General features: G+C 41.0%; 1 protein-coding gene across 1 annotated transcript in view; it reads right to left on the bottom strand.

The window, feature by feature from the left end:
* PTPRG (protein tyrosine phosphatase receptor type G) overlaps window positions 1-21,637 on the bottom strand; it is a 408,244-nt gene that overhangs the window by 15,006 nt on the left and 371,601 nt on the right. Inside the window, exons 15-18 of the mRNA XM_075762295.1 lie at window positions 12,303-12,394; window positions 2,173-2,269; window positions 413-495; window positions 58-192 (exon numbers count right to left, since the gene is read on the bottom strand). Of these exons, the coding sequence (XP_075618410.1) occupies window positions 58-192; window positions 413-495; window positions 2,173-2,269; window positions 12,303-12,394 (407 nt within the window). The remainder of the gene's footprint in view (window positions 1-57; window positions 193-412; window positions 496-2,172; window positions 2,270-12,302; window positions 12,395-21,637) is intronic.

Here is a 21,637-nt window from a genome sequence, read left to right as displayed (position 1 = left end):
CATGTGATGCAGGGAGGCGGTAAGGAGCAACCGCTAAGAAACTAGAAAATCTCTTACTCTTCCTTTTTCAACAAGGTTCGTGATCATGACAATGATTCCAGTATTTTGTTCCCAAATCATCCTCCAGAAATCTTCAAAGGTAGACTTTAAAGGTCCCTGGGTAGCAATGTAGGCTTTTGCTTTGTTGTAACCCTTCAAAGAAAACCATAATGAGATGAAAGCAGTATCATGGCAGACATATTAATATTTTAAAGGTAACAAAGAAAGGTGCCTTTCTCATTCAGAATAGCAAGGAATTTGTAGCAAAATTATCAGGTGAAGTTGGAAAACATGACCACTTCACAAGTGGCAATACTTCCTCCTTGTGGAAAGATTCAGAGTTAGAGAAGAAAAAACAATTTAAACAACTTACATCAACATAATTAGCATTAATGTAGTCACTGTGCTTAGAATCTTTTCCTGGTAAAGGCCTTAGCTTCACTCTGCTGTGATCATCTGCAGGACAAAAAACAGAGCAGAGAAGCATGAAGGAAACACAGTGCAGAACTGCAGGTACACATCCCATTTCCTACGTATTGGAGTAGCCCTTACTAATACACGGAAGAAATTGGCCTTGGATTGGAGTCAGGAGGGAGATAGGAGTATCTGTTCTTAGTCATGGTAGCAGGTCCTCAGTCTTCACATCCCTTAACGTATGTGGTTCGTGCTGGGACAGCTTCTCTTTAAAGGACACCGGAGCCTCAGGAGCAGGATCTCTAGGATCACCCACATCACACAGTGCAGTGTGATTCAAAGAGCCAGGGCACCCCGCGGGGCTGTGTGACACCATGCGGAGACACCGGCTCAGCTCTCGCAGGCAGTAAAGCTGCTTCTGCTTGGCTCAGTGTCTGAGCTCGTTATTCGCTACTTGGTGCTGAGCTCAGACAGCTCCACTGGCTCTGGGAGCTGAGTGAATGTCTTCACTCCTTCACCACCCTCATTACACCAAGAGGATAGACTTTAGGTCATGCTCTTTAGCTCCTCTTTTTTTTTTTCACCCAAATGCTTGGCTTGCGGCTTAAATCAGAAAAAAATTGCAGTCCTTCTGCTCCTAAGCAGCAGCATTGGGCTGGAGATGCTTCCAACACATGCAGAGATGAGACACGTGGGCTAACTTTAAGTATGAAGAATCGTGTATGGTTTCAGTTGCCTTCCTTGAACACCAGTGGAGAGAGACAGGTTCCTCCAGGGGCAATTTGGAGGACTGGAGTGCCTGCTCCAATTCTCCTCCAGTGGCAGTTCTCTCTCTGTGCCTAGAGGGACCAGACATCTATGTCTAAAATCAGAGTTGGGACAACCACAATAAATCCCCTTGCCCAAGGCCACACAGCCAGTCTTTTACAGGTCTGGGAGTCAGTCCTCAGCCTTGATTCCTGCTGCGAGTCTGTTAGAGACATGCATTTCCTTCCTATGCCATCAAAACCAGTCAAGATTTATTGCAATGTTTATCAACATGGTGAACTTTTTATCAGCGATTCTCCATCTTTGTACCTAAACCACAGTGACTGCTGCATCTGCCATTCGTTCCACATCAGTGAATGATATGGAAAAAGTTACGCATTTCCATCCCAGACCTGCAATAATTTGCATTCTAGAGCAGAGTCCAGATTTGCAGTTCACAGAGGAATACAGGCAAAGCCTGCACTGTGCTACAAAGATCACTGTTTGTCCAAGTCGTACACACAGCTGAAGCAGTTTGAAATACAGCAGATACACTCTGTAAGATTTAGCACCTTTGGGATCATAAAGGAATCCCAGGGATCATCAATAAAACTCTTTGCTCCACCATGCACTTCCCTTAGGCCAGTTTTCAGACATTAGTGGGAAGAGCTCTGATCATCAATTTATCCCAGTTATTCCTCCACAAAATTTCATATCAAACTGATACTTCTAAAACTACACTCAGAACATCAAACTGCAAAATATTTTAAAGCAAAAGGTGGAGCGAAATCCTGGCCCCAGAGAAGTCGCAACGTCCACTGCCTTTAGTAGGGAAATGATCTCCCAGCCACACTTTCACGTGTTAATTAATTACTGAGCAATAACGTAACTTGAAGCCACCTTTTCCAGTCACACACAGACATGCTGTGAGAGGAGGATGCCTTTTCGGGTTGATTCATTGTGCTTACTTACAGGCTAGGATGTTGATGTATCTGTTCTTGTGCTTGTTGTCGGGGTGGTTGGAATGCTCAGCAGTGATGTTCATGTCGGCCGTACAGCGCTGCACTTCCTAGGCATAAAAATTATTCGAAAGGAAAATGCGTCAGTACAAAAAATGTAAGCTTTATGTGCTTTTGCAACAGCTCACAGAAACCACGTTTAAAATATCGATATCTTAACTGCTGGATTGAACACAAAGTCCTTCAGTATTGTCCTGTATGGCACGGTCTGCTTAATCCAAGCCGTGTTAGCTGCTCCCTGGCGTGTGGATGTGCTCCCCTCCACAGCCTTGGTGACAGATGCACTTTGGGCACCCTGAGTGCCCACTGTCCCCTCTGACCAGCAGCAGTCCATCCATCCTCTGAACTGCATCTCCCTGCTGTCCCCCCTTGGGGAGGGAAGACAGAGTCCCTCAAAGGCAAGAGTGGCCAGTGCAATGTAAGAAACTACGTACAAAACCCACTTCAACAGAAGACTTTTGACCGCTGGACAACTTATCTGCTTATAACCTCTCGAAACAGGGTTTCTGACATTTAAGCTTGGCACTGACCTTTTGTTAGTTCTCTGCAGAGAGATGCCTTTTATAAAATATAAATAAAATAGAACAGCGAGTGCTTTAAATACCACTGCTTGGACACTGATTAACATTTCACGATATAGTGAAAAAGATAAAAGGTTGCATCCACGGATATATACATTTACAAAGCAGAAAGAGGCCAGGCTTGCCAAGGTGTTCGTGAAACTAGAGATGCAGATTTCTGTCTAGTTGAGGCTGTAGGTTAGATACCTAATTCCCATTGATTTTTCTAGTTCTTAGTCTACCCCTTACTTCCACTCTCCAACAACAGAATATAGGGCTACTGAAATAGGGCAATGGAGGATCTAGAAAAGCAGCTATTCCCCTTGGCCAGACTGTTCTAGAGAGTTACACACTTCCGAGACTGTCTTGCAAACTGAATCACTAAAACTCATGTGTGATATCACCTCCAAGATATATTTTTTTAAATCTATTTAACCATGATCTTCCTGAAAAAAGCTAAGCCCCTTTTTACCACTAGCATAAAAATCTCCTAGTTTAAAAACACATTTTTGAAAAATACATCAATGTTTGGAGTTTACAAAGTTGTGGAAGAAACTATATTTATTCAAATGTTTTGTGAGTCCCAGAAATTGCACCAAACAGAACCAATTTCCCCCAAGGATATATGGGGAAGTGCCAAATTGCTTCGTACTTCAGGCTTTAAAAATAACAGTATAGAACCTGCCTAAGAGGGAAAGTCATTAGGAGCTCACAGCTGCTACAAAGATCACGAGCTAAGTGACAGAGAAAAATTATCAAGAGAAATGCTATACAAACAGCAGATGTAACAGAGTTCAGCATTATGCAGACATTTCACAAAGGACTTGCATAGCAATTTTGATATCTTCCCCAGCATTTACATTTTAAAAGTGCAAAGTATACTAAAACCTCGAACATTTTATAGCTTTTATATCCACACAACACTCCCAAATAACAATTGCTTCTCTCTCTCCCCCCTTCTCCATAGGGAGAAACATACTACGCTCACGGAGATGAGCTGAGCAAAGACAAAGAGGAATCAAGCAAAACTCTCAGCTGGCCCTAATAGAATTTTCATAGTTCAACTTCTATCACAGAAATAAAAAAAATGCATTAAAGTGTGCGCTTCCCCTAATTCTGCCTGTCAGCTCCAGTAAGCAAGGGACTTCTGATTACACAATGGGCAGGATCAGTTCAGCCTAAGTCATAACTGGACAAGCAGCATTACTTATGTGTTAGGTTGATTTAATGTAATTTCCCTTTACCTTTTTTGGCATTTAGAAATCATATAACATCACTGCTGTACCATTGTAGGTCCTAAAATATAACCCCTCGCTTCTGAAAAACCTCATGTCAAACTCTACATCCCTGCATCACTACAGAATTCTTTTTAGAAGTTATTAGCATTGAAACATTTATGCCAAATGCTGTAGAATTTAATACAGATGAATCCAATAAGGTTCTGTGGAGAATACTCTAAAAAGTTATAGAATTTAATAGGGAATTACCTCCCTGCTAAGGAATTTTCTCTGACAGTTTAAATACTACATAGTAAATGTATCACTTTCTATTAAATTCTATAGGATTTTTCCATAAGGGAATTGTTGGTGAGGTTAATCATTTTAATTAACCTTTTTATGTTGATGCTGACTGTTTTCTCAACTGTACATGTTCCCAGCTGGCCAATATAAAGTTAATAGAAGAGGAAGATTAAGCTAAGACGGTGAAAAACACAGCAGTGGAAAAGAAGGTCTGACGCTGTGAGAGCCGATCATCTGAAAATGGCTTTTCTTAACACAAAACATTCTAAATGATTTTTAATACTCTGGAGAGCTGCTGTAACGGTGGATTCCTATGTCTGCACGCTGCAAAGCATAGCAAAAGGAGACTGTTCAAGAAAAGCTCCCTGTTGCCAATGCACCTCAACTCTTTCTGCTTTTTTAAAAATCAATGTAGAACAATAAAAGGCTGTTTTGACCTCACATTCCCCCCCCCCGAGTCCAGAACACAACCAATGCTTTGGGATGCTGAAGCTGTCCAACGAGCAGGGGCCTGAGGACATCCTCCAGCTCCATGCTGACCACTGATACACAGATCAGGCTGGGAGCAGAGGGTGGTTATCCACGCTCTTGTACCCTCCTAGGTTGATCTCTCCAAACTCTGACTGCAAATTACTAACCCACAGGCTCACCCCACCAGACAGTAAGGCATAAGTTAACATTCCTTTGTTATTAAAGTCAAAGTGGTTGTCTTTCATCAATGCACAAAATGCTGCAAGAAGATAAGACTAGTTGCAGCCTGTTATCTATGCCTCTGTTCAGAGTATTATTTAACCCTTGGCAGAATAGGACAGCCTGGGGTTAATCAATATCACCCTAGAGAAAGTTCCAAAAAGTCACCAACCTAATGATGCCTTTTAACCACATCTATGTATATTACATATTTATTTTCCCAGCATTTTCTATTGCTTATGTAATGAGCACCCTGGGATTTCTAAATCTTACTGGCTACCAAGTTTTTCATTCGCATTTAAAACATCACCATGGTTATATTATTATTATTATACCTCAAATTTGCAGGCAGGCCACCAGGTCAGGTCTGATCCCAGGCTGCTCATTGCAACCTAAACAAATTCCTCTCCAATTAACATAGAACCGCTACTGGCCCCTTGGACTAGGACAGATAGTATCCATATCACCACATCTGCAATTAATTCACAAACTTTTCAGCTGTAGTCTCTTTTCTTTGGCTTTTCTTAATCCCGCTTAGTCTCTTCCACTGATTTTAATGGTGGCTGGCTAGCACACTGCTGCTCTTCATGTTTAACTTTGCAGAACACATTACTGTCCAAAGATGAATGGATACAGGCTCTTATTCTGTCCTTTCCACTTATCATTGACAACCCAAGAAACCAAAGTACATGGTTTCAATTGACCGTTAGTTACTGTAAAAAGTGTTCTAGTCTATGCTATTATGGCTAATTTACCTTTTAATTATATTGTCCATGCTAATGCTAATTGGAATTTGATACACCCAGGTTTAACGACCCATTTTCATTGCCTTTCTGAAACAAGTTACAGATTAGTTTCTTCTAAACTTCAAAGAATTTCCATTTAAGTGCAAAATCAAACCGCTCCAGCGTCTTGCTGGCAATATAAGGTTCTGAGCAAGGATTTTTGCTACAGTGACTGAGCAGGAACTCGGTCTCTTGATTTGGCCTTCTGCAGTGCTGCTGTTGTTTCCCATTACTTCAGTCTGATGTCCTAGCAGGGGCTGAACTGTGAAAGCCTATGAATAGCAATGAGGAGGCATCATGAACAAAGAAAAGATCCTAATCTGAAGGACTAAATTAGAGAAGATCCATAGCTCTGTTTTGATATTATTGTGATATTTTTCAGCATGAAAGCAGCTAGTTCATCCACCCCTAAAATAATTTTTGACCTACTATTTTAATCTCAAATTAGAGAATTCTGTGGTAGTGCTCTTGCTGTTTGCTTTCTCACAGCAAACATGAAGACGGCATACCAACAGAGACAGCAAATAGTATTTGAAGATATCCCACAGGAATAGTGTAGATTTTTGTGATAGTTTAGCACTAGTATAAACTCTCTGACGGCACTTGAGAGAGGTAAGCTGGGGACAGCCTAGAAAGAAGGGGAAAATAGGCAAACCAAAAGGACTCAACACAGGAATAACAGTGGAGGAATCATGAATAGATAGCTAAAAATTCACGTAAATGAACGAGAGAGGAGAGGATGGTGGAGGACGGTTCGCTTGCGGTATCCTGTCCTTCATTGGGCAGGGAGGTGTCGGAGCCTGACCGAAACCTTGCATTGCCCGTGCAGGGCTACGGCTCCTCTGAGCAGGGCTTCCAGGAAGAAACTTTGGGTATGGCTGCGGTACTATGGTTAGTAACAGAAAGCCCAGATATCTGAACGTCTTTTATTGCTTCTCTTCAACTTTATCTCTTAATCCACAATGCCAATTTCTCAGGGTAGGTCAAGCGGTGAGATAAGAATTGAGAACCCCAGGAAGATCCCCTTCTGCAGCAATCCTTCCTCCAGCTTTCACAGTGCTGCTTCCCTTTGGTTTCAGTACAGCAATGCACAGGCTGAGAATACCTCTAATTATGGCAGTTTTGGGCCAGGGTTATAAAACATTTCCCAGTGCAGTAATGTCTGCTAGCAGCATGCTTTTGAAATGGCATCTTCCTACTGCCAAATTCCTTGGTGTAGATGCAGTTATAAGCATGTGTCTGGTGTAAGCTGTGTCTAATCTGTAAGGGATGCCAGTATAACTACACAGTGTTTTTAGTGTGTCAAGAAACGTGCAAAGTGCAGCGTTATCTGTCTTCAATGCAGCCCTTCGCTAGAGAATAACATTCTGAGGTCACCGGTTAAAAAGAGCTAGTGACCCCTGCCCCAAGCAGCAGCAATCATGAGAATAACGTTAGCAGATCCCTGCCACATCACTGAAGATACAGATTTATGTGATTTTCTTACATTTCAGGACATTTAGAAGAAGGTGCCACTGGAGTATAAAGATATTTTCAATTTATGTGATGAGGGAGCTAGACAGCCTGCCTCCAAGTTCAGTGAGCCTGTTCAGACTCCAAATTGGCAATGAATCATTACACTCACATGGCCACAGGCAGGAGAGGTCTGCGGAGATTGCATTCACCCACTCTAATCGCTCCCGCAGCAGCACTGACCAACCCACTTCAGAATTAGAGAGGAGGGAAATAAAATTGTCTGATCTCCGAAATCCAAATCCTGCATTATACTATAAAAATTCACAGTTAGCTTCGGGGATGGAGGGTGATTTCTTGGCTTAGTGTTCCTTTCTTAGAGCAAAAGGACACGACTACTCAAAAAACTTACTGTGTTACTCCAGGAACCGGCCAGGGGGAGGGAGTGAAAAGCTTTAGCGTGGGAAGTGGCACTTCACGCTCTTTTTGATACAAGAATTTGGAGGGTAGATGCCCTATATAGTCAGGCTGGCTATCAGGGGAATAGAAGATGGCAAATGTGACATCAGGTTTTAAAATGAGATCCAGAAGGGATTTCAGGCACTACAGCCCACTAAATCTGACTTCTCTATGGGGCAAACTGCTAGACGCTGTAATAAATAGCAGAGCTAGTGAACGCCTCTAACACGCTGCAGAGAGGTCCCTGAAGAAGTCCATAGGTAAGAACAGTCTGGAAGAGAACAGCATATTTGGATTTCCAAAATGTTTGTGAAAAGGCCTCTGAGAAAACATAGAATACTGATCTGTCTTGGAGCAGAAGGAAAACTCGCCCTGTATACTAACAGGTTAAAGGTGGGACTCACCACCCAGGAATTGTCAGTGTTCAGATTTCACCAGTGGGACCTTACGGGGACCTAATCTATTCATAAATGGACTGTAGAGGAGAAAAAGTGTGTTTATGATACAAAATTATTCAGGATAATTAGAACAAAAGCTGTTTGTGAAGGGAAGCAGAACAATCTCGCAATTCTGAGCGGCTGAGTGATAAAACGGCAAATGAAATTCAATGTTGATAAATGCAAAGTGATGTACTTGGGAAAAACAACCCTAACTATACATACATACTGACAGGTTCCCAATTTGCTATTGCCATTCAGCGACAAGACCTTGGGGTCACAGCTGATAGTTTTCTGGAGGTGTCAGCTGAGTGCTCAGTAGTTGTTAAAAAACAAATAGTATGTTAGGAAGGAGGAAAGTAATAGAAAACCAAACAGAAAACGTTACTGTGCTCCCGCAGAACTCCGCGGTAAACCCACTCATTAAATACTGTGCACAGTTTTGGCCTTCCCATCTTGAAAAGGATATGGTAAATGAAGGAAAAAAAGGTACAGAGGGAACAAGGCATCATGAGTCCAGAATGGCTTCCTCAGGCAGACAAATTAAGTAGTTTAGACTTCTTCAGATTTGAAAACAGATGATTAAGGGGAAGTATGAGGGAGGCAGACAGAATCATGTGAGGCATTTAAGTGAATGGGGATGTACTTCGTAATGCAAAAGAGAAGTTATGAGGCATGAGTTAAAAGCAAAAGGAAGTCCGATCTTGTGGAACAAATTGTAGAATTCACTGCCATGGGATGCTTTGGACACCAGAAGTCTAAAAGGGTTCAAGAGGCAATTAAAAATTTGTTGAAGATAGATCTATCGAAGACTATTAAACATAATGATGCCAAGAAAATCTCTGGCTAGACAAGGAGTAGATATAATCTCTGGCTCAGGGAGCCTCCCAGTCTCTGTTCACTCTTGCCACCAAACCCTGTCCCAGTGCTGCCCCGTAAAAATGTGGTACCTCACCCTGTACGCCATAGCAAGAGGGTGCTGGAGCTGCCCGAGAGCAAGCCAAAAAGCCTCTCAGAACTTTTTTCAGTATTAGGTGGGAAGGTATTCCAAAGTGGAATACAAAGAGATATCAGAGACATGCAGGATCATGGACTTTATTTTAAAAAGCTATTTGTTGTTCAGTATTAAATTGAGCCTTATATTTCTAGTTTGTATCAAAACCTGAAAATTCATAGGACTCAAAGGAAATCTTAACAATTCTGTATATACAAGAAAGCCCAGCTATCACCAGACAATAAAGCTGGCTACTTGCACTGTGATTACCCAAAGGGAATAAGGATTCATTTTGAATGTACTTTCCAAGGAAAGATTTGTGAGTTCAAAGTCCTGTCTTCCTTTGCACATAAAACGCTTCCTAAGAACAGTCACAAAATATTTAGCTGTAATTACAGCTCATTTTAAGAGGAGGAGGGAGTATTCACACAATTTACTTTCAAAGGAATCTTCTTCATGTAAAAACCAACTTAATACAACCCACAACACGCTGCCAAAATCACAGGAACAGACTTCCACCAAAAACTAGCAACAAACAAATGGAGAACGTTTACCTTCCACATTGGGCAGAGTATGCGTATGCCTAGCTTAGTCTTTCCTTCCACAGGGTCCATCATAAAACCTCCTCCACAGAAACTTCTGAAGAGAATTTTTGATCCTTTACTCATTTAAAAAAAATCCCATGTGCTGGCTATCTTTGGGAAGATTTATTTATTCTATAGTATTGATCACATTTTTCAGCATCTCCTTTGCCATCCTCTTCTCTCTTCCTTTTAGATGTAAAAAGCAGATATTTTATAAAAAGCTTATATGACTGCAGAACATAATACCTCTTTTCAGAAGCTCCCCAGGGACGAAGGCGTGATACAGCTGTGGTACTTTCCACCCAAAACTAGTCTGGATTTTCTATTTCAGCTGCAATCCTACTGTTTCTCCATAAAACATTAGCTACATCTTCACTGTAGCTAGCAGATACAATTCCAGCACATACACCACAGCTGGATCTGACCAGATGTGAGAAGTTTCACCGCTAGCCAATTCCAATAGCTACTATATAAATGTAACCTCAGGCTCCTCTATTTTATCTGTATTCTGATCTCTGAGTCAGTTTAGGCACTTGAGAAACATTCTACCTACAGGCTCTGTGAAAATTCCTGGGTTTCACTCTTCTGCCCCATCACTGTGAACTGTAAGGAAGAAAATCAGGCCCACAAGGTGTGAGCAGGGCAGAACGTAAGCAATGAAAGGAAGCCATTCTTCCTTCCTATTGCTTCTCCTTACTCTAGGAGGAGATTTCATTTACTCTTTAGGAAGCTGAGACCTCAGCTATGGAGAAATACATCTGGAGTAGCTATATTGACTTCAAAGGAGACGCTCCAAAACTTAAGCCAGCACAAAGAACAGAATTTGGTGTGTGCAGTGCAGTCGGTGGAGTTTAACTTCCCTTCAGAGGGGACCCCGTGCTCCCCAGAAGAGGACTAATCGGCCAAAGCTATCTCTCTGAATGGCTGCCACGACGTGGCACTTGCAGCAGGGAGTTCCAGGAGGACGGGAAAAAATAGGGCTATTAGAGCAGTGTTTTTCTTTGCTAAAACACGGGCGGAAGGTGTCCAACATTTGTTAATAGCAGTGATTTTGCGACAGCTGAAGCAAAGCCTGCTTAAAGCCAGACCAAGTTTACAGATGTGTTGCTGATTATTTTGAATAATTAAATGGTGTAAAACCCAGCTGTGATGAATAGCACTGGGGTCGCAATTCATAAATAATTGAGAAGAGTGAGTCGCATTTGATCATCCTGATCAAATTCTACTCTCTGGAGAATAAATGTTTGTCCTGAATACCATCAACATTGTTAAATGCCTCAATATTCCTGCTCAGCCATCCAGCCAGCAGTCAATTGAACTAAATCACTTTAACACCTTACACATTTGCCTTCCTCATGAATACAAAATGTTTCTAACTCACACAACGGGTTTTGGGCGTCAGACAAAGCAGCCACTCTTTATAGACAGTAACCAAACAGCAACAATAAATGTTTTAAATGATCCCATTAAAAACAATTCCTGCATACAGTCTGGTCTTTACTGCAGTAAGTGAAGAAACTGTAGATATTAGGCCACCTATTTTGTTTCATTGCCGTGTTTGTAAGCAGAGCTGCCTCTCTCATTCAGATGCATCGCACAAACACGCCTCCGATGGCTGGTTGGGAAGCCAGTAGCACAGCTCCATGCAGTTTCCTGGGACTTCTCCTGCTTCTCAATACTTCCAGAAGTTCAGCAGTGACTGTGATTAGACTGAAGGAAATAAATACCTAAAACCTAGCCAGAGAATACTGACTTGAGCTTATTAGGGCCTGACTCCACAGCCCACCCTCATACTGTGTGATGTCTACCATGCTTCCACAATATGGGTTTGGTAAGCCAGAGGTGTAAGACTACTTTCACATCATTGCAATTGCCTCCAATTTATAGCAGATTTATAGGTCAGAATCTGTCCTAAGCAGGTAACAAGATGCAACCTTTAAAACAGTGACATTAGGTAAATACTACCAACTAAATCCTGAAGCCTTTCTCCTTGGTTTTACTGGAACGAAATAACCAACAGCAATCTTTCCTGGCTGAACAGAGCATGAACAAGGACTCCAGGAACTGACCCATAGTTTGGGTTTTCATAAAGCACCAAATTCTACTATTCTTACTCATAGTAAGAATATTTACTATTCTACTATACTATTTTACTCCTTTTGGGCTACTCAGAGGGTACGTGACTTCTCAGTGTGACTACGAGGAGCAAATTCCAGGCCAACGAGAGTAAAATAAGCTGCAGATTAACAGAAAAGCCTGGAGTTAAAAGCAACCGCTTGTATCTTCATGTTGTTCCTGGGAATTGCAAGCAGCTTTTCCTATTTAATACAAACTTAGGAGGGTCCCCCCAGTAAAAAGACCAAATCTGTGGTGATTAGAAAGCATCTGTAAATGTCCAGTCCCAGATTGCTCATACCTGGTGGCACACAGGTATTTCCCCATTTCTTCCGATATATTTGAGCATTGCATTTACCTGGCATGACAGCATCACACAGATGTCGCACAGTCCCTAACTCAATCCCTTCATACACAATTCTTAATCCCTTAATACTCAATTAACTTTAGGAAAACAACATTTTATTGGTGGATCATTAAATTGTACCTCAAAGTCTTCCGAGAAGCCATGCTGGTTATTAGAATACAGCTCACTGATGTGTTTAACGAACTGCTTGACTGGAATTGCTTCCATATCATCTGTAGAAAGAAAGAGATATTCAGAGTTGCTATTTGTCTCATACATCAAACTTCAGGAAAGTCTTCACTCAATATCACTTAGACCTGAGTTCCCAGGGGCAGAGCTAGTTCAGTATGCGATAATAAGAAATCTTGATGAATCTAGCCAATTTTGAAGTAAACTCTTCATATTATATTTCTAATTCCAAGCACTGCAGTTATGAATACTGAGAGTCTATTCCCCCATGATGATAATTTACAAAGTCCAGTTGAAGTTCAAGGATCGTTTAGTTCTTGTTTGCAGTTTGAAGATAGCTGTGGATGGGATGAAGAGGCCTCCTCTCACTCCACACTGTATAAAAAGAACTGAAGAGACCCAAAATATGAAAGTACAGTTGACAATTGCCCCTAGTAAGTTTTTACCAGACTGAGCAGAGACACAGGCTTTTCTCCTGAAAGTTACTTTTTCCTTTTTACACAACGATGCAGAATCCAAATGGACTTATCATGAAACTGTCTCTGAGCACAAGAACAGGCAACACAACAATCACACTGATTTGAGTTCTCTCTCATGCCAGACACTATACATAACATTGAATATGTATTCCACCGGACCATTTGTTCTTGCTCAGCACAGTGCAAATTCCACCCAATATACCAATAAATCACCCACAGATGTTTTCTTAAAAGAAAGAAGTCAAAGGCTTGAATTGAATTAAAGACAAACAGGACTGTTTTGAGCACCTGGGACTCCGGACAGATTCTAATAAAGCTGGGGTGTAGGGTGCCTGCCTTACTTCTCTCTCTTAAAAAAGGCCTAGATGTTGTTCTAACCACCACTGCAGTTGGTAGAAACGCTGAGCTTGCCAAGATTCATTAGTTAATATTTTCAGTCTGGCATTTAGAAAATGTAAATTGCTATACAACTGTGATTACTTTCAGCGTGTGAAATAGTCTATTGCCTGATGGCTACTATTGTCTGATTGCATGATTTTATGGCAATACTCTGGTATTTATATATTCCATTTAATATTCTTCTGAAGATTGCATCCAGTTTATGTTTACTCCCAGTAATTCAATGGTGTATTTTTGCTCCCATTTAGCAGCCATATGGTTTGGTGCTACAGCTGCATTATAATCTGGATTCTTTTCCTTTTAAACATCTACATTATGATAGAAAAAATCCAAATATTTCTACAGATACTTAGCAAAATTTAACGATAAATAAATAGATGTGACATTTACTGTATTCAGAGTGAAAGATCTTTGGCAGCTAAAACCTCTAAGCTGTCACATATGCTTTTCTTAGCAAAGGGTATGAAGATCTGTATGTGTAAATGAGCTTCTACTTTGGCAAGAATTTTATAGATCACTGACAATCTGATTTCTTTCCAGCTGATAGCAGTTAATATTGACCATGTCATTACTTCTCTTCCCTTATTTTATCAGGTAACGCTCTAAGGTGGCTTTTTGCATCTATTGACATTTTCAGATTTCAATCAGCGCTCTTCTGTTTTATTTACAAGAGCCAATTGTTAAAGATATGTTTGCAATCTGATCACCTCCCAGTGTAGTAATGCTACTTTAATTAACCACATGCTCATTTACTGAATAATACAGAATTCAAAACATGTGACAAATGTAGGCTCATCTTAGCAAAAAGCTACAGCATGCAGAAATGCTGGCACTTTAAAATATTTAAGTGATAACATTTATTCTATGTAATATTGAGAACATCATCATCTCATAACAACATTTGTATTAATATTTTTGCAGCCAAGACACTTGAATGGAATGATCTATAGGAACAGCAGTGAACGGTAAGGGCCTGTAAAACAATCTTTCTTCCTGAAAAGTAACCCATACATCCTAGATTTCCTTGAAAATAACTTGTGCTATGATAGCAATTTCACATGCTCTCACAAGAAAAGTTCCATAGTTATCATTTGGGGTTTTTTTCTTGAGTAGTCTAGCTCAGCTGAGACCAACTGAGATCAAGGATTCACTGCAGCAGACCAGTGTGTCCAATTTAATTTTGCAGAAGGCAGAATTTAATTTTAATTGTGATCTGTGAGCCAAAAAATACATTAGAGATAACGTGCTCTCCGGTCCATTGAATTCCCACCAATTTCAAGGATGGGTCTGCACCAGAGATCCATGGCAAAATATGGTTAGTTTTCTTTTTATCCTCATCGCTGCATGGTGGCAGTATGTCTCCACCTTTATAGCCACTGCTAATTCACACTTCTCTGTTGTTCACTATCCCTTATTGTTTCTCCTTCCTTTCTCCTCTTCTGCATTTTCACTTCCAATTCCCTCCACAAGCCTTAACCCAATGCAGTTTCTTACATGATTTGATACCATGGGCAACAATTAAACATTAAATAAGTTAAATAAATAGGAAATGCTGTTGACATATGAGCTCACTGGGTGAGAGGGAGCTTATGCTGCTGAAGCTGCCCATAAACTCAGGAAAGCCATGTTGGAGCAAATGTAGTTGTTTCGCATTAGGAAGATTAAAATCAGAACCACAAACGTTAGAAACTCAAAAAACCGCTTATGATTTCCAGTTTTCAAACTGCTGGGCTAATATGGTCCTACTGACCGTGCAAGATCTGGGAGGTACCGTGCAGAGGCCACCCCTTGAGGGACACCCACAGCCCAGAGGGGACAGACAACCCGCAGCCGGGCAGGACGCGGCTGCTTTCCGGCTGCATCCCCATCCTGCCCCTGCTGATAGCCACATGACAGATCCGTACGTAAGATATAGTCCATTGCACTAACCAATGGAACAGAAAAGTGTTACAGTAATTTGGGCTTGTAATTTTCTATTCCTGACCTCCAACTCCAAACTCCCACCCAGGAACACGAATTACTTTAGCTGGGGTACACGCATGCTCAGCCATGGTGTATCTGCTAGCTTGCTAGACCTCTGGTAAAACATGTACCAATATACTCAGTGCTCTTGAATGATATCTGCTCTGATGTTATCTGAAGATGGCTGTGACCTTCTCTAAGAAAACCAACAGATGTAGCTAAATGCACAGAATATGCTTTTCCTTCCTATTGTCAGTCCAAAGGCTTTGGTTAAGCCTTCTTTCCATCTTAAGACAAATAGACTTCAATGACTATAATTCTTTTAGTCGATTGAAGAGATTAATGGAATCCTATAATGGCTAATTAGGAGCTCTCATAGTCATTCTGCACATATTCCCTTTTGCTTCGTATACTTTTTCCCATCCAGAAGCTAGAGTGACATTTGATATTGTTAGTATGATGCTTAACATTTTGCAAGACCTACACATTATTCAAAGAGAAGAGGGAAATGTTTTAATAACATACCTTCACCTCTAACGCTGCAGATATAATTACAGTTCTGTCTAGCTTGGGTTTAGCCATCTGTTTTATCAGTGTCAATAAAGTGATTCTGGATTTACATCACTACAAAATATGAGCTGAATCTTGCACCATACTAACGTACTAACCCTTTGTGTTATGCAGAGAAAGAAGTAATCTTAGATGGACGGGGCAAAGGTCTCCCTTTAAAATAAAGAACTTTAAAATAATTGTAGATACATTTATTACTATAAGTAATATAACATGTAACAATATTCTTTATAATCAGGCACTACTGAAGCTGACAGGTGGGGGTATGGTTAATTACTATGCTAGATATTTAACACTGGTGGAGTTCCTATCTTCACTTGCTGGTCCAAGACAAGCGTCTGAGAGGAGAGTCAAAACCACAAAACCGAAGGGGACCACAACGGACCTCATTTCCGCCACAAAGGGAGAACGCCAAGAAGAAAGTCAAGTTTGTTTAAAAAAAGTGATAGAAGAGGAAAACCTTCACTTACGCTCATTTTCTAAGAAATGGCAACTGACAATGCAGAATACTGAATACATTCCTTCAGAAGACAGTCACCTTCAAAAGTGTATAGAAGCAATAAGGGTAGAACAGGGTTACCTTTAAAGTTTGGATAATTAGTAGTCCTACCAGGAAGGATTTTCCCCATCTCCCACTTAATAAGGTGCCTTTGTCATGTTAAGGCAATAGGGGCCAATTTCAAAAGAAAAATGGGATATCGTATCAGAGATGGCATTTCCACATAATAAGTTCTCAGATTCATTTTGATTCATTTACAGCCTGAGAGCTCACTGGATAGTTTAGTGGCATTGGATTGGAATAGATGGTTTTGGGTCAGGAATTAATCCCGAAGGTTAAAACCAAAATGCTTCCTCATATTACCTTTGTCTAGTTTGGAGTTTTGGTGTTTCTGAAGACCAGATGTTTGACACACATGAAGAAGTCTCGGTAAGAAAATTCTCCCATGTCTTTCATTCTGTTTGTAAATGCTTTCTGTTTCTCAGCTATTATGTTACCCCATCTACTAAATCCAATATACCTTGTATCTTATGCCTTACTTTTAATGTGAAAGCTTATTCCATTTGTTTGTTAGTCACTGCACTTCAGTCTCTCATTTGCAAAGCCACCTGGATTCATGTGCCATAGCTGTCACGTGGCTTGGCCCATCTGCTCCAACAGCAGCCACTTACTGCACTGCTCAGCAACCCTGTGCCATCCCTTGCATCTCAGAAGCACCTCCATCAATTCTCAGCGTGCTCTTCACAGCTGGCTTCAGCCAAAGGACGAGGGGATTCTCCCACTCCCGTCTCCCTGCCTGCGGGGCTGAGCAGTGAATGGAATCAGCCTGCTGATCTGGCTGATGACTATAAGAAAGGATTAATTGATTTGTGGGGAAGGGGAAGAAGGATTAGTTGTCAGTGGGGTAGATGGGTTGATCCTACTCATTAGCGTGAAGAACAGTGAGGTGACAGGGAAACTGCCCTTTCTGAAGGCAGCACAAACCTAACCTGGCTTACAACAATCATGAAAGCAGTGATGATGTTAGTGGCATTAATCCTGGAGAACCCACTCTCAATAGTGTATCCTCACAGTTCTCATCTTCTGCAAAAAAGTTTTCCCGATTGGAAAGCAACATCTACCAGTAGGATCATAGTAGGACTGGATTTGTCCTCTTAACTCACTGAAAAAAATACATATCTGACAAATGTTCTCCCATATCCATAGGAAACAAGCACCTTTCTGTTCCCAGCAGCACTCAACCCTGGTATGTCGATTCATCTTCCACCCTCTGATTCTCCACTGCTGGAGAGAACACTGAATGCAATCCCAGGATTTTTTTTTAATATTTATTTTATTGTTAACCACATTCAGTGGGGTTCATTGGATTTAATTTTTTACAAAGAGGGACGGAAAAATTCTTCAAGCAGCTGGAATATCTAGCATCGATATTTAGGATGCACATTACTTAAAACTGGGTCTTACAGCCATTCCGTAAGCTACAATATGTATCAGAGTGCACAGCCGTAGCAAAAGCTTGCCTTCACATGCAGCACCGTAACCAAGTAACCATGTGGAGTGCAATCCCAACAGATTCATTTCCACAACCAGCAACAGAGCACTCGTAGTCCAGTTTTAAATAGGATCTATGCAGCTGTACCACGCGATATGAAAGTGCACACAACACACAGTACGCACAGGGGATGTAAAGGCCAAATACACCTGTATTTGATCTGTCTCTAGAACAGTGGCTGATCATAAAGAATATTGCAAGGATTAAAGCATACCCTTGGGTAAAATTCTGCCCCGGTAGAGGTTACTGAAAAACTACTATCAACTCCACCAAGGTGAGGTGTTCACCTCTACAGAGAAGCTTTGACAAAAATCTCTAAACCTACAGATTGAGCATATACTGTGAAGTGCGCACACTTACAGGGGTCAGAAACTTCACATGCAGCTCAAATTTTGGCACTGACTGAATTTGAAATGTTTAAGCAGGCAACTCCACAGGCAGATCCTGCCCTAACTCACACAAACACTGGCCTCCACGAGTAATTCCACATGTAAAAATGGGTGGTGCCCAGCTTTCTTCAAACCATTTTAGATTTAATGCATTTGAATTATACATGTTTATATAGTCAGAGCCTTTAATTCTGCAGTATATTGGCTTTCCTTGCTTAAGCATTTAAAATAAGAATGCAGCTGAAGCCACTGTGTTTCACTTGGAATAATTAATTTTGCTGACTGATCACATTGCTTGCTGTATAAAAAATAGCCAGAAATACAAGAACAGTTTTATTTGCATAATGTGAGTATCAATTAATTTATGATAAACCAAAGTAATTAAAAAACTCTTAGTATTGAGAAGGTGTCTGCCTGTTGTGGAGATCGGCACAAATGCTAAAAAGGCAATACAGTAGGTTTCATTCTAGGAGGTCAAACTACCTGCTGAAACCTTTCAAGGCTGGCATCCTCCTGAAGTCACTGACCTCAGTAATTAAGACAAATTATAAATTAAAATAAATTAAGATAAATAGCAAATTACGAAGAGTTGATTATTGGGGACATTCTTCCTCATTAATGCTCACATTTTTGTAATCATGTGTTTATCAAGTACTGTTTCTAATAAAAATGCCTTTGAAAATGAAAAGGCATGAAAAACACTGTGAACACATTTGAAAGTCCTGGATAGGTGGGCATGTTGAAAGAAAAACACAGAAGTCCTTCCAGCAAGATAATTGCTATCTACTTTTTATAAGCAAGTCAAATGAACACAAGGGCAGTTTTCTGATAAAAGGGAGACACATGAAAAAGCAGAATATGAAAAATCACCTGTGTAATATTGTAGCTACATTCATCTCTCTTGCTTCAAGATTTAATCTACTACAATGCTATTAGCCAGGTGTCAGTCAGGAATATAAAGATGTTAATGATAAAATTTTATATGTGTCAAAATAAGAGCTCGGTTTAAATCTGCTTGTACAAATCTTAGATTAGGTTATCATTAATTATAAATGTAATAGCAATACACTTCTTCCCTTTAAGCAAAAAACCAATTTCAGTCCAAGTGAATGAAATAATGTGAATTTTCCCTTAGCACAGACATTAAACATGATCTTATTTGGTATTGCCTGCTAAGAAACGCAATTTTAATCTCACACATTTCCCTCCTCAGGTCCCAGTTGTGCCATGAAATTACATACATGCCTTGCATTTAAGCACATGGAGGTTCAACTCCAGGGCTCTGCAGCCCAGTGTGATGGCTCTCAGAAAAGGATCTATCTGCATTTCACATGGCCACCACACGAACAAGTTTTTGGGTGATTTAGCCAACTCCTGAAGCCTCCATTACAAGTACTGTGATTAGATACCCTACCACAATTTCTTCTGTGTGCTGCAGGAGCAGCAGTTTGTAGCAGAGGAAAAGGAAGGTGGATGTTCCCTAAAATACCTTGGTATTTTCTTGGCTTCAGAGGATGGCTGTGTTTGCAATACTGCATTCATGAATTTAATTGAAGCTGAAGATAGGTACAATTCACAATATGGTGCTGGAACATAAATCCGCAGGGAGCAGAAAGCAGAAATAAAGTCTTAAACAGCTGAAGAGCATTACCTCTGTGCTCAGTGAAGAGCTTCATGCCCTTGAGAAATAAGTCCTCAGCTGCAGTTAGTACTTTTCCTAGTACCTCGCAGAGAGGATCACTGTGCTCAGTGCACTGGCACCACAGTGGTCGCAGACGTGTCCTGGTGCTCTTAAGCGCTTGCAATGCAACTTGAGACAGCTACATCTTAGCAGAAAACAGTAAGATACCAAGTCTCTGTTGGGAATCTGCAGTTTCCTTGTCAAATGAGTACCTCTTGGTACTGTCTCTTAATAGAGTTTGTCACAGGGTGGATGCTACTAGAAGATATCAGAAGTGCAGAAACTGAGCTTGTAAAAACCACCTCAAGTCTAACCACTGATGTTCGTCAGGAAAGGTTGAAGGCAACCACGGTTATTGAAGGAATAAGAAGGTGTCAAAATTCTGCAGAGATTTAACAGAAGCTAAGAAGGACTCTTGATGGGAGTCCCTGTAACCATGAGAAGACAGAGGGAAATGAAGGAGGGTGATGGCCGCACGTGACTGCATGAGGTGGTCAAGCAACGTACTTGGCTACTCCACTATTTCCTGGGCTCATGCACCCACACCGAGTCATTCTTGAAGAAGCATGAGAGTGTTTCTCCATCAGATTCTGCCACTGGTTAATTTAAATACAGTATTCATAAATTCCAGTACTAGTTAAAAATTTAATTTACTGCCCTTTACATCTAAAACTGCATGCACCTTGATCCAAGCACTGGGAAACGCTCCTGAGCCTTGCAGTCTAGACACAGCTGAAATGACTAGCATCACATGTGAGACATTTTACTTATACTAAAAATGCTGAAAGACATCTGGAATAAAACGCTAAATGAATCAGCTGCATTGGCCAGCCATTGTGTTCTTTATGAGCCATGTGTCCCTGCATTATGGTCAAGACCACGCAGAGTTTTGAGTTTTGCCGTAGGGTCAAGTCTCAACTATGTCTGTACTGATCTCACAACAAGTCCTGCTGACAGGAGTGCCACAGCATCCATTGCGCCCATGGGCTGGGCAAGGAACCAGTAAAGCCACAGCAAGCTCCAGAACAATTCACCACCTGAGAGCAGGAAAGCTCTGAAACAAAGGAGAGGAGGAGGAGGGTAGAAGTGGAATTCGTGCGAGTTCCACTATTTGATATCATCCAAGGTGCACAGAGGTGCACTTCTGCACTGCTGTCGTGGAGCAGGTCTTGCAACGAGAAGAAAGGAAAACTGATAAGGGATGCATTTTGTTTTGCAGTGCTGCAAAGCATACACCTCTGCAGCTATGACACTCCTGTTATTCTTACCTATCCAACTCTACCGAAACGGACCAAGTCCAGAAATGTTTTAACCAGATACAGACCCAGCTATGGAAAAAAAATGCCAAACAGGAACAGGAGCTGGTTTGCTGAGAAAGAGATCTTGCCAAGACCAAATGTTATAGCGAAAAGATCCAGGCAAAGATGATATGGATGTCGCCAAAATTAAGTGAGTGTGGAGGCAAAGAGAGAAGATACGGAGAAATAATTTTGTTGGGCTGAATGGCAGGGGAGTTTCAGAAATCTGCTGTTGATTACAGATGCATTACTGTCACGCGCAGGGCTTATGTGAGTTTAGATTTATTCCTCAGTTGTAATATCCAGTGGGTGACTCAGTTAATGATATCTCCTTTGTCCTGTGTTTCTCTAGATCAAGCAGTACAGATAATTATGAATAATGATAATGATTTGGGTCTCAGAGCAAATTTGCACAGATAAGCACACGCCTATGGGTGATGTGGCTTCATGCACAATAA

Source organism: Balearica regulorum, chromosome 10 (assembly GCF_011004875.1).
Source record: "Balearica regulorum gibbericeps isolate bBalReg1 chromosome 10, bBalReg1.pri, whole genome shotgun sequence".
NCBI lineage: Eukaryota > Metazoa > Chordata > Aves > Gruiformes > Gruidae > Balearica > Balearica regulorum.
The sequence above is the reverse complement of the archived record's forward strand: the minus strand, read 5'-3'. Positions and strand labels throughout refer to the sequence as shown.